General features: G+C 37.7%; 1 protein-coding gene across 1 annotated transcript in view; it reads left to right on the plus strand.

Annotated features, from left to right (window-relative positions):
• LOC122641868 (nucleolar complex protein 2 homolog) overlaps window positions 1–2,220 on the plus strand; it is a 102,687-nt gene extending 100,467 nt beyond the window's left edge. Inside the window, exon 13 of the mRNA XM_043835188.1 lies at window positions 2,116–2,220. Within this exon, the coding sequence (XP_043691123.1) occupies window positions 2,116–2,161 (46 nt within the window). The 3' untranslated portion in view covers window positions 2,162–2,220. The remainder of the gene's footprint in view (window positions 1–2,115) is intronic.
• The last annotated feature ends 10,359 nt before the right edge of the window (window positions 2,221–12,579 follow it).

Below are 12,579 nucleotides of genomic sequence, written 5' to 3' on the forward strand. Positions count from 1 at the left end.
AGAATTTGACACCCTCCTAAAATATGGTACTTGGAAATTGGTTCCATTCGATCCCTCTATGAACTTGGTGGGAAATAAATGGGTTTGTCGAATCAAGAGAAATTCCGATGGGTCTGTCTCTAGATATAAGGCCCGATTGGTCACCAAAGGTTTTCATCAAAGGGAAGGCATCGACTATTTTGATACGTTCAGTGCCGTTGTTAAACCAGCCACCATTAAGACCGTGTTGTCTATTGCAGTGTCTAATGGCTGGGTTCTACGCCAATTGGACGTTCAAAATGCCTTTCTTAATGGAGATTTGGATGAACAAGTGTTTATGACACAGCCTCAAGGCTTTGCAGATCCGACATTTCCCAGTTATGTTTGCCATCTCCAACGTGCCTTGTATGGTCTGAAGCAGGCACCACGCCATGGTCGCATAGACTTGGCAAATTTCTTCTATCACAAGGGTTTTGCTCATCGGCAAGTGACACGGCCTTGTATGTTCGCACCTGCAACAACAATATGATCTACATCCTTATATATGTAGACGATATTGTAGTCATAGGCACAAGCTCCACAATGGTGCAGGACCTAATCACCACTCTTGGAACAAAGTTCGCCATAAAGGACCTTGGGGACTTTGAGGTACTTCGTACACCACAGGTGCTTCATCTATCCCAAACCAAGTATGCATTAGATTTTCTGCAAAAGACCAAGATGGCCGATGCAAAGCCTATGCCTACACCAACTGCAACAACACCTCTCAGTTGAGACAATGGAATAGCGTTTGAGGATGTCACCCTCTATAGGAGCATTGTTGGTGCACTGCAGTACTTGACTCTCACCCGGCCTGACCTCTCATTCGCAGTTAATAAGGTGTGCCAGTTCATGCACAGTCCTACAGTTGACCACTGGGCTGTTGTCAAATGGATCCTACGATATTTAAAGGATCGTATGGACCTTGGAATTCAAATTCAGCCATCACAATCCACACTCTTAAGTGCATACAGTGATGTTGACTGGGCCGGCTGCCCTACTGACAGACGATCTACCAGTGGGTACTGCATCTACCTAGGTTCGAACCTAATCTCCTGGAGCTCCAAGAAGCAACAAACTGTGGCCTGGTCCTCTACAGAATCTGAATACAAGGCCGTAGCAAATGCTGCGACAGAGCTGATATGGCTACGCCAACTGCTTAATAATCTTGGGGTCCAATCACCACCACCGATGCTATACTGTGACAACATCGGTGCTACATACCTAGCAGCAAATCCACTCTTCCATGCCCGCACAAAGCACATTGAAATTGATTATCACTTTGTGTGTGAGAAAGTGGCAGCCAATAAACTGCGAATTCGGTTTGTGCCTAGTCCGGATCAAATTGCAGATGCCCTTACAAAGGGTCTTCCAGGTCCTCGGTTTCGGACTGTACGGGACAAGCTCACAGTCTGCAAGAGACCTTTTCGCTTGCAGGGGAGTGTAATGGATAAGGATAGGATAACCTCCAATTCAAATTCAAATCCCATATTGAACGAGTCTCAGTAGCCGAGACTGCTCCTACTTCATTGGGATATAAACTTGCAAACCGATAGAGTTTGATCTTATCACAAACTCTGAATACTTGTAATCTTTAACTATATTTTCAAATATAAATATACATCCCTAATCGTACTCAAGACGTTAAGGGAAAATACAAATTCAAATCCATTCTCTTACTCTCATGGTCCATTGATCTGTCGTTGGCTTCTCCTCTCTATCTTCTGGTAAGTTATGGAAAATCATTAGTTATTGTTTTTGAATAATCAATTGGATATAGTTCTCTCTCATCTCTTCTAGTTCACACCTATTAAACGAACTGTGGGATTCGAGGGTAAACCCACAGGGCACCCCAAACCCACAACATAACTAGGGACGCCTGTGATAACACATACCGTCGTAACCATCCGAGCTAACCCCCAAGGGTTACAATTCATTTATTAGAGAAAAGGGGGCCGTGTAGTACCAACAAACACAAAGTTAACCTTCCGTTGATCTTTTCAAATATGATAATATTTAGGTGTCTACATTCCAATGATGGATGGGTTATCATTGCTTTTTGATAAATCGTTTTGTCTTAATATTTGTAAACTGCAGTGTGCAAAACCAGAAAGAATCAAGAAAGAAGCAGCAAAGAACTTGATTGTGGAATTGGCCAGGCTTAGGTTTCAATGTTTTGCCATGTGAAAGCTTGGTGAGAAACGAAGACAAATGGATGTGTACTCTGTTGGAAAAAATCAAATAAAGAAGGAAATTGTAGCTTACTTTGAATGCGTACTCGCTATCACAAAGGAGATATTTGCCCCCACACGACAAAAATCACCTTCAGGACTCAACAAAGCAATAAAAAATGAAACACATAATTTCTTTGAGAGACACTGATTGCAAGAGAGAAAGATATTTCGTTTGAACACTGCACTTCTATGAAGCACCTCTTCTGAACAGACATATCTATTTATTTTATATTTAAGCCATTAGATCAATTGTCATCTGATCTAACGGTCCAGATTAAACCAGAGATGAAGTTGTTCACAACAGTCATATCATATCAAATGTGACCGTAGGATCTTTTAACCCGATGGATCTGATCATGTCAAAAAATCAACGTACCAGACCAGATCACTTGTATAGGGTCACATTTGGTGTCACCTTTATTCTCATTTCTCAAGAATTACTATACAGACCGATTCCAGACCCAACCTAGCCCGTCCGGTTACAGCTCGACCTAGCCCGATCCTTTAACTTGTAATCTTTCCCTCCGTATTTCCTTTTTTTGTTTGTTTCCAACAATGCATGAATGGATTTTGACAGTTCATGGGCCGCTAGACCTTCATCAACCTCATGGCCCACCTTCACTATGTCCATATCTCCACCACTTAGCAATATTTTCTCCCTTCTTTGCCCATACCATCCCGTAAATGTAGACAAGACACAATCTCACAGCCGAACTCATATCATCTATGGGCAATGGTCATCATGTGGTGCCCACCCGATGATTCTCAAGCCCGGGCCTAGCTCAATTAGGTTCAAAATTGAGCCCAATTTTAAAATGTATTGCCTTGGGCTCAATTTGGTTTCAAAATGTATGTATGATTGCCCAATCCAGGCCCAACCCACTTGAACCAATTGAACAATCCCCATATACCCAATGTTGTACATATGCTAATGATCCAATAATTTTTTCTATGGTGCATCGGATAATGTATATCAGTCTTCTTCTTTTTTTTTTTCTGATTTTTCAATATATTTTTTGTAGGGCTGCACCGTTTAAAGCCCGTTTAGATTTAAACAGGCCCATAGCCTGATTAAGGCCCAATTCTAGTACCCGATAATAGGCCGAAGCCCGACTAGGCGCGGCCCAATTATCTAAACGAGCGGTCAGAATGCAAGCTTCAAGCTTGGTTAAGCCCGGTTAGGCCCGACCGAGACCAATTGAGACCGGTTGATAGTTGACACCCCTATGGTCCTCTGGTTGGAGGAAAACTTTGTCCTAATTTAAAAAAAAAAACCAAGCATTAAATTTACATATTTTTTATCTGCTCCATTTCCCCAAGTTCCTCTAATAGAGGAGGTGGCCTCACCCCGACAGTGTGTTCGGGCACGGGTAGGGTGGTCATTTCTGCCCCCTCTACTAGAGGAACTTGGGGAAATAGACCTACCCAGGAAATGGATCTGATAAAGGCCCTTTACCCTTTCTTTCTCCCTCCTCACTCCTCACCTTCTTTCTTGTTTTTCTACTTTTTTAAGATTGATTTTGATGGGTATGACTTTTGTGTGCAGCGGCAGAAGTGCGTCTACTGCCGTCTAGGGCCATTGAGGGCATCAAGAAATGAAAACAAAAAAGGAGAGGTGAGAATCTGAGCCAGCCTCATGCCCTCATGAAATTCTTTTTTCTTCTTCTCGTTCTCTTTTGGATTTTTGACCTTCTGTTGGAACCAACATATATTTTAGGGTTGATAAAATTGAGAAAATTATCTCCTCTATTTCCTACCTGGTCTATTTCCCCAAGTCCCTCTAATAGGGGGCAGACCCATGATTTTAGTGCACGGTATTGGATTGGATATTGGCCAACCCAGAAACTAATACGACTGTATCAGATTGGTATTAGCTAAAATGCTGAGTCAGCATACCTTTTTGGTATCGGACTAGGTATCGGTCCAAAAAATTCTAAAAAATCCCATAAATAAAAAATAATAATATTTACCTAAAAAAACCATAAAATCAATTACTTTTGTATGATAAGTGCAAACAATCATTTGATACATGTATTAATATTTAATAGCAATATATCACGTTAAATAAAAAATAATAATATTTGCCTAAAAAAACTATAAAATCAATTACTTTTGTATGATAAGTGCAAACAATCATTTGATACATGTATTAATATTTAATAGCAACATATCACATTGAATTTTATATTTTGTACAATTAAAATCACAAAATTTAAAATTTATCATGGAAATTAATTGTAATTTTCAGTTTTAACCTTTTAGAAAAATCGACTGAAGAGGAGAAAAATCCGTAAATTCTAGTCATTCAACCAGTCATTCAACCACCTTGTTCGATTTACCAAAAAAACCACCTTGTTCAATAGTTGGATGTGAAGAGTTGTGTAAAATGATACTACCTTAAAGGTTTTTTGATAATTAGACCCGTACCTTGGGAGATTAGGAGTAGAGGAGGGCAGGATCAACAAAATCACAAAAATGCTGATCAAATGTTCAACTACCTTGTTCTATGTTTGCTATTTGATCATGGTTTTAGTGCATGGTATTGGAACAGGTATCGATTATCTTGGAAATCGATACGGTATCAGATTGGTATTGACAAAGATTGGTCGTATTAGACAAATTTGTCCATGATTCTCCTTTAAAAATGGGTTTCTTTTTTTTTTTACCACTTTATCTCTTGTCTATATCATGTCACCGATATGATATCGACACGGTATCAGGATCGATCACTTGCAAATACGATATCAATACCTCAAACCATGTATTTGATTTTGAAAGAAAACTTTTTTTTTTTTTGAGTGAAGAATGTCACAAACTCATAGAAACACTCCAATGAGGAGAAAAACAAAAAAAATGGTTCAAAGTTTTCTTTAAAAAAATATAGAAAATGGTTATTTATACAAGTGTCATTGCCTCATTGGCCAAGGGTCACTTCATCAGGACTTTTGAAAGCTTGAATGCGTGATTGAAATTGATGTGAGACATCTAACAATCATGTCAGAACTTAGAAGTTTAACGTTATAATTTAGCACACTTTAGGGGATAGGCTGCACGGGCGATACTGGCGATACCACTCGATACCATAACCGTCCGTGAAAATGTTCTAGGATCGGCCTAGTATCTGGATTGGACAGTTGCAAAACCAATACAGGTGATCCGATACCGATACCTCAAACCATGGATGGACCCAACCTAGGTAGTATATCCGGACAGGAGTAGGGTGGTCATTTCTGCCCCCTATTAGAGAAACTTGAGGAAATGGACCGGATAGAGAAATGCAGCAGATAAAGATCCAAATGACCCTCTTCTCTCCAAAAGTCTTCAAGCTCTTGAGAGTTGCTCAAGTTCACACTCTGGTGTCTGTCTGCTATAATCTTATCTCTTCTCAAATCTCAATCACTGGAGCGAAGACTCTAGAGAGAGAGAGAGAGGGAGAGATTCGTTTTGTCCTGAAACCCAACAAAAAGACGAAAAAAACCCCAATAGCAAGCCTCCTCTTCCTACTTCGTTCCACCTGTCCATCCCTGCGTTCAACCTGCCCATCCTTGAGGCCTATATGTCACCTACATCCCTGGACTTTCAAAGGCTCGTCTTTCACGCCAAACCCAAAACATAAAAAGGCGGATTTTTATCTGCTCCATTACTGACATCCTTCATTTTGCTCAATTACCCCTTAGGATGTTGACACCTGTCTTATTTTAATTCCCAAATGTCATCCATCCAATCCTAACATAACCTGAGTTAACTGTTTCTCTCTCCTCTCTCACTCCTCTCTCTCTCTACAACACCGCCCCCTTCCCTCCTCCCACCTACCGGCTGAACTCCTGCACCGCCGCCGACTCCATATTCCCTCCCACCACCGAGATGGGTTTGTTTCTCTCAACTGGGTCTCCTCAGTTGTTATCGATACAGGTGCCTAGCAACATGGGTGCCAGAAGCGAGCTTGTAGCCCTGGATCTGAGTTACACCAGCTTCAGGGGTTTTTGCTGGCATTAATGGCGATGATGCCGAAGCTGCAATTCACAGGAGAAGAAAAATTCACAGGAAAAAGGAGAGAAAAAAAACTGCAATTGAGAAGAATGAAGCAAGAAACCATACTACTGTATCATTCATTTCGCTCCACTTAACATGTTCACAAAGGTTAACAGGAAAAAATTAAAAAAAAAAAAAAAAAGAACCCCCTCTTCGTCTGTACATCTTGATCTCATTCTATGATTTGTTTTTTCTATTGGTGGGTCTCTCTTTGGATTGTGGAGCTGGGACTGTTGTTTCAGGCAAGGAATTGTAGTCTTTGATCACCTGGTTTGAGGAACAGTTACTGTCATATTCAATCCCAGCTGAGGTGTTTTCTACTATCACTTCAATGCCTTGGCCAAGCTGCACAGTTGATGTGGTTCCAGAGCTACCATCAATTGCTTAGTTTAGGTCCTAGACCTGAGATTCTGAATTCATATTAAATATCCACCTTGAAGAAGAACTTTCCACACTATTGAGCAGAAACCCTTCCTGATTATTGAGTGATTTGCAGGGGTGTTCATCTCTTCCTTGGTCTTCCAAGTCAAAATTCAACACCCGCTTGCATGATTTTACGGTCGAACTCGGTGATTGTTCTATTGCCTCCCCTAGAGTTTCTGCTGGTAGAGTTTCTGAGGTTTTGAGGTTTTTCTTCCTCACATACTTCCTCTTTCCTGTTGGATTCTGATCGTCACTAGCCGGCTTTGGAGCTGCTGCCTTTGGAGTCCTTTTGAGTTTGCCTTCTACAACGACTTTGGGCCTGTGCTTCTTCCTTCTAGGCTTTTATTGTGGTGTCTTTTTCAGATCAATGCCATTGTCGAAGGAGAAGAGAGGTTGGCGCCGTTGGAGAGAGAGGAGGGTTAGGTTTGAAAACCATGGTTAAGCTTGGGAAAGGAGTCCTTAATTTTGACCGTCGGATTAAAACAAGACAGGTGTCAAGCATCTAAATATGTACAGCAGCAAAATGGAGCATGTCAGTACAGCAGCAGATAAAAATCCGTCAGAAGACTCAGAACTGGGAATCACCTTTTTTTTTTGTTTTTTTGTTTTCCTTATTCTATTTTTCACCAAAAAAAAAAAAAAAATTTTCCTTATTCCATGCATTAAAGAGGCTGTACAAAACTATTGGTCCATTAAGTGTATATATATATATGGTTGTACAAGACTATTGGTCCATTAAGTGTATATATATATTATACTATTATACTATTATATAAAAGCATGTTGTGGCAAATCTTTCAGTTACTTATTCTACCTTTATTTTTATTTAAAATTTCATTATTTAATTTTTAATTTTTATGTCATTTTTTTTTATAATTTCATAATTTTAAATACCCTTATTATTAATTAATATTAATAATATTTATTATTATTTAAAATAAATCTCTCCACAATATTAGATTTACTAAAAGTAAATTGATTAATAATTATGGAGAGAAAATCTCTCCAATTCTCTCTCATAAAATAAAATCTATCTAATAATATTATTATTATTTAAAATAAATCAATTCACAAAATTAGATTTATCAAAAGTAAATCAGTTAACAATTATGGAGAGAAAATCTCTCCAATTCTCTCTCATAAAATGAAATCTTTAACGTTTAATTCTTTATCTCATATATTCTATAAGAATCCTTCCGATCAATTTTTTGGTAGGAAGAATCCTTCGCATTTTAATCGTGTAATTTTAATTTAAAATTTTTTTAATACCCTTATTACTCTATTTGCTTAATTTTTTTTTTTTTTTTTTTTGGTATATTGTGTCTAATCTTTTGGAACCCTTTCGTTATAATTTTCATTTGTTCTCATGTATTGCTTTTATTCTAAAACCCTTTACGATTATATTAAAATTTTCTTCGAATTCTTTCGGGGCTTTGAAGTCTTCTCCCAATCTCCCCTCTTCCAGCTCCCCTCTCCCTCTCCCATGGGTAAATCTCTCTCGCTCTCTCTTGCTATCAGTCTCATCTCATTCCCTCTACCCTGCTTCTCTCTCTCACCCTCTCCTTAAATTTCCCTTTCTATCGTCCCTCTTTGAGTTAGGGTTTATACATTGCTTTTTTCTCTCTGTAATCTATTTGATTCTTACCCCATTGCAGATTTTAGTTGGGATTTTTCTTGCGTTTTCGACTTCAGGCATTTGTCCGTATTGAATTCGGTATGTTGTTCTCTATAATTGTAGCTTTTCAATTTGAGTTTTCCATTACCTTGTTATCGATTTTTGTGGCTTTTTTCTGTACATCATCTGCCTCTATCTTTCTCTTTTCCTTTCTATTTGTTTTTGTATGTGGTTCTTCTGTATATATTGGATGCCCACCTTGAAATATATATTTTTGGGTTTAATTCTGCAAGGAATCTGGGTTTTAAGCACTAATAGATCTCTCCTTTACTGTATCTATTTGTATGTTTTTCTGTGTTTAAGCCCTCCAATTGGATCTCTCTCCCCTTCACTTTCTGTGTATCGATTATAAGGCATTGGTTGGAGGAGAGAGCATCTTATCGATTTCTGTGGCTTCTGGCTTCTTTCTATACATCATCTATCTCTGCTTCTACGACTGTGTCAGTGCAGTCCATCCCCCAACCTCTATGAATTGACATCGATGTTTAATGGGATTTTCTAAGAATTTTCTTTATCTTTTGACTTTAAATTTGCAGTTATCAAAAAGAAGATTGTAAGGACATTGCCTTGTGTGGGGAAAATTTTTCTTTTTTTCTTGATAGCTAGGATTGTTCAAATAGAAAATACTCTTCTTTTTTTTTTTGTCTAGGTGATTGCTTGAGACATGCTGGCCAATTATCTTTGATAACTCCTGAACATTGTTTCAAGATGTTCTAGAAATGAATCTAGCTTCAGTCCAAATACTATATAAAAATCAATTTTAATAAAATAACAAAAAAGTGCTTTGCAAGACTACTAGAATTGAAGTTCAAATTAATTGTGGAGGCCTACCATCAATGTATCATCTTTTTTCGTTTTTTTGAATAAATATATCAATGCATCATCTTTATCAGCAACCAATCAGATATGCAAATCCGATGTTCTAATTGAATCCCCTCCCCCACCCCTCTCTCTAACTTTCTACCCTACCATTCTGCTCCATAAATCAGGAGGGATTCTCTGAAAGTATTCAATACTGTATCGATCTGGTTTGGGGCTAAATTTCTTTCCAACTTCCTAATTTATTTATTTATTTGCTTTGCATGACCAACATAAACATGGATATGAATAATCTACATTCTTTTAGGGAAGAAACATTTGATCGTAAAAGGATGTGGGTGCATGATGTGAATACCACCTGTAGGAGACGTTGCCCCCATTTGCAAACCCCACAACTCTTGATATATTTGGCACTGACCTGGTGAGTTCACACATCCATTTTTGAGGTTTTTTGTTTCTAATAGAGAGCCTCCAAAATAAGACTTGTCCACTCTGTTGTCCTTTTCTGCCTAATTGTTGCCTCTGATTTATTTGGTAACATGTTTTGGACATATAGTTATAAATTAAGAGATTATTTTGTGAAAGGTTTCCGTGAAGTTCAATGAGTTTCAGTAGCAATATAGATCCAGTATGTTGGACTCCTGTTGATCCTAACATTTGTAATTCTGCAAGAGCAAACTTCAAACCAGAGTTGTCATGGGATCTGATTGTTGATGGTCTTCAAATAAGATTTGTTTTTTCTGTTAGGCAAGTAGGCCATAGTTTAGTTCTTAGATGGTTATGATAGCTTTTGAACGAAACAGTGTCGTATGGCTCACTTCTGGATCATTGGTTAGACCTTAGAAGGTTGAGCCTTATTTGGGCAGTGAGGGATGTTTCTGAATGTCATATATTATGATTTTGATGATCCATTAGGTGGTGAGTGATCAAATGATTATAAATGTCTGAAGCAAAGTATGAAATTCATGTTGAGATGGATCAATAAGTTTATTGATTACTTGTTTGCATGAATCAATGAGCACGAGTTGTATATATTTATCTCTCTAATATTTGATCATAAGAGTTGAAAGACAGGTTGCATGTCTTGAATCTTCAGGAAATAATGCCAGCTTGGGGTATGGCCAACTGAATATATAGCCCAACATAAGAAGATACAGATCATTTATGTTGCTGCTTGTAAAGCTGAAGTCCTGAATGGGGACCTCATACAAATTGGTTTGCGGCTTTGAAGAGGTATGGATTTTAGAAACATGTTGATATGATGTGAAGATTCAGAATGAATCTCAAAATTACTGAAACAAGTTAATATCATCCTCTTCACTGTTATTAGATTTGACTCTCTCTGTCATGATTGATAAGCTCTACCAGTAATTCTATGTGATAGTAGGCTTTGGTAGCTCATAACAGTTTAAGAAAAAAACAATAGAAATGTTTTATCATCAATGGTTAATGTCCTGAGAGCATACCTTCTACAACAACCGTGGATTTACTCCACAAAAAAACATCTCATTGATCAAGGCATGTGATAACTGAATTATTGTTCCTTCAATTTTCCTTTCTTTCTTCTTCAATTGGTGTTGAAACCTTCAAAAAGTTAGTTTATAGAGTTTAGGATGAGTCGGTTACAGAGTTGGAAATGGCACAAAATGGATTAGTACCCTATACTTTTGAAAGGGTATGGTCCAGTTACTATGCATGATCACCATCTAACAAGGTGAAAGGGCACGGTCCACTTTCGATGCTTTCGATAATTTCTATTCAAACCTGAATTATCATAAGATCTGATTGTTGAATGTCTTCAAATAAGCTTGGAACTTTATGTTAGGCAAGTAGGCCAGGTGTTAGTTCTTATTTTGTTAAGACTTAAGTCAGCTTTTGAACCAAAGTCTATCATATAACTCATAACAATTCCTTGGATTCTGGGTCATTGGTTAGTCCTTAGAAGGTTGAGTAATATTTGGGCAGTGAGGCATGTTTAATTGTTCCAATTTCTGAAGGTTAGATTGCTAACTTGATTCATGGTGTTGTACTGTTGTTTCAAGCTTTACATCGTAATTCTTGATTCTGATGCTTATTGCACTGAGGTTTAGAAAGTTGGAAAGAACCATCTGTTCGACATAAAATGAGATTAAAAAAAACATGAAATATGATCCCAAGAACTTGTTGAGATGGGTATTTTCTCCTCAGTCTCAATAGATAAGGCAACCGATACTAAGTGGCTTCATAATTTGTTTTCGAAACCTTAAAAAAGTGAAATTATAGAGTTTAGGAGTACCAATTACTATATCCCATTACAGAAGCAACTACATAAGATAGAGTAGAAACTGAATCTCTTTTTTTTTTTTTTTTTGGAAAGAAGAAAGAAAGTTTTGGCAAATTCTGCGGTACTGTCAACTGGATAGGGGGGTTGGGGCAGAAGGGAATGGGGTACCTATTTTAATTTAGACCTAGAACTGGCACTATTTGGTACTTCATGTCTGACTTGAAAAATGGCATTCACTCACTTACCAATCTTCTAACCTAGCCATTTACACTGAATTCAAGGTCAATGTAACCATTTCCTACAATTGCTATCCAATCAGGAACAAACTACAGAAAAAACCTGCTTTTCATCCATAACCAACAGTTAGAAGAGAGGTACTAGAGTCAGTCTTGTTTTAATTATTTGTTTTTCTCCTGCAATTTATCCCATGCATTGAACATGAAGTTAGGGTCTAATGCCATTTAGAGACTTAGGAGAGTAAAATAAAATAGGTTTTTTTGGACTGGGTGTGTTAATTGACTAAAACAAGGGGTGAAAGAATTGGTTGATTCTCAGATGTGGATCCCTATCACTTTTTGGATAAGTTCCTCGTATAATAGTAAATCATTCTCTAAACACGATCAGTATATCTCTAAAAACTTTGCATGAATGAAATTCCAATCAAAATACAGCCCATGCACCTCTACAGTGTAGTCAATCTACTTACTCAAGAACTAAGGGGCCCTTGTCTCTAGGACCATTGTGTCTCACTGTCATGTTGTCATCTTTGATTAACATTATTAAAAACCAAAACGACAACAAACTTTATAGTTATTCCCCTCATTTCAGTTTTCACTGAAATTTTTTCCCATCACACCATACTCGTTCTGTTTTAAAGAAAGGAAGTAGTTAAATAAGAACTAAAAGATGAAGCTAACTTGAATCAATTAGACATTTACTTGGTTGAAATTTTCATATTTTAGAGGCCGGAAATGGAAGAATATGGCCCATCAAGGTCAGGAAAGACAGTATGAAGATGTCAAGATTGGATATATTGGGTGTCTGAGGATATTAGATTATTTTGAAGAAGAACCACCATCAAAAGAATTTCTATTATGACATGCCAACGGGCACAA

The sequence above is a fragment of the Telopea speciosissima genome, chromosome 10 (assembly GCF_018873765.1).
Source record: "Telopea speciosissima isolate NSW1024214 ecotype Mountain lineage chromosome 10, Tspe_v1, whole genome shotgun sequence".
NCBI lineage: Eukaryota > Viridiplantae > Streptophyta > Magnoliopsida > Proteales > Proteaceae > Telopea > Telopea speciosissima.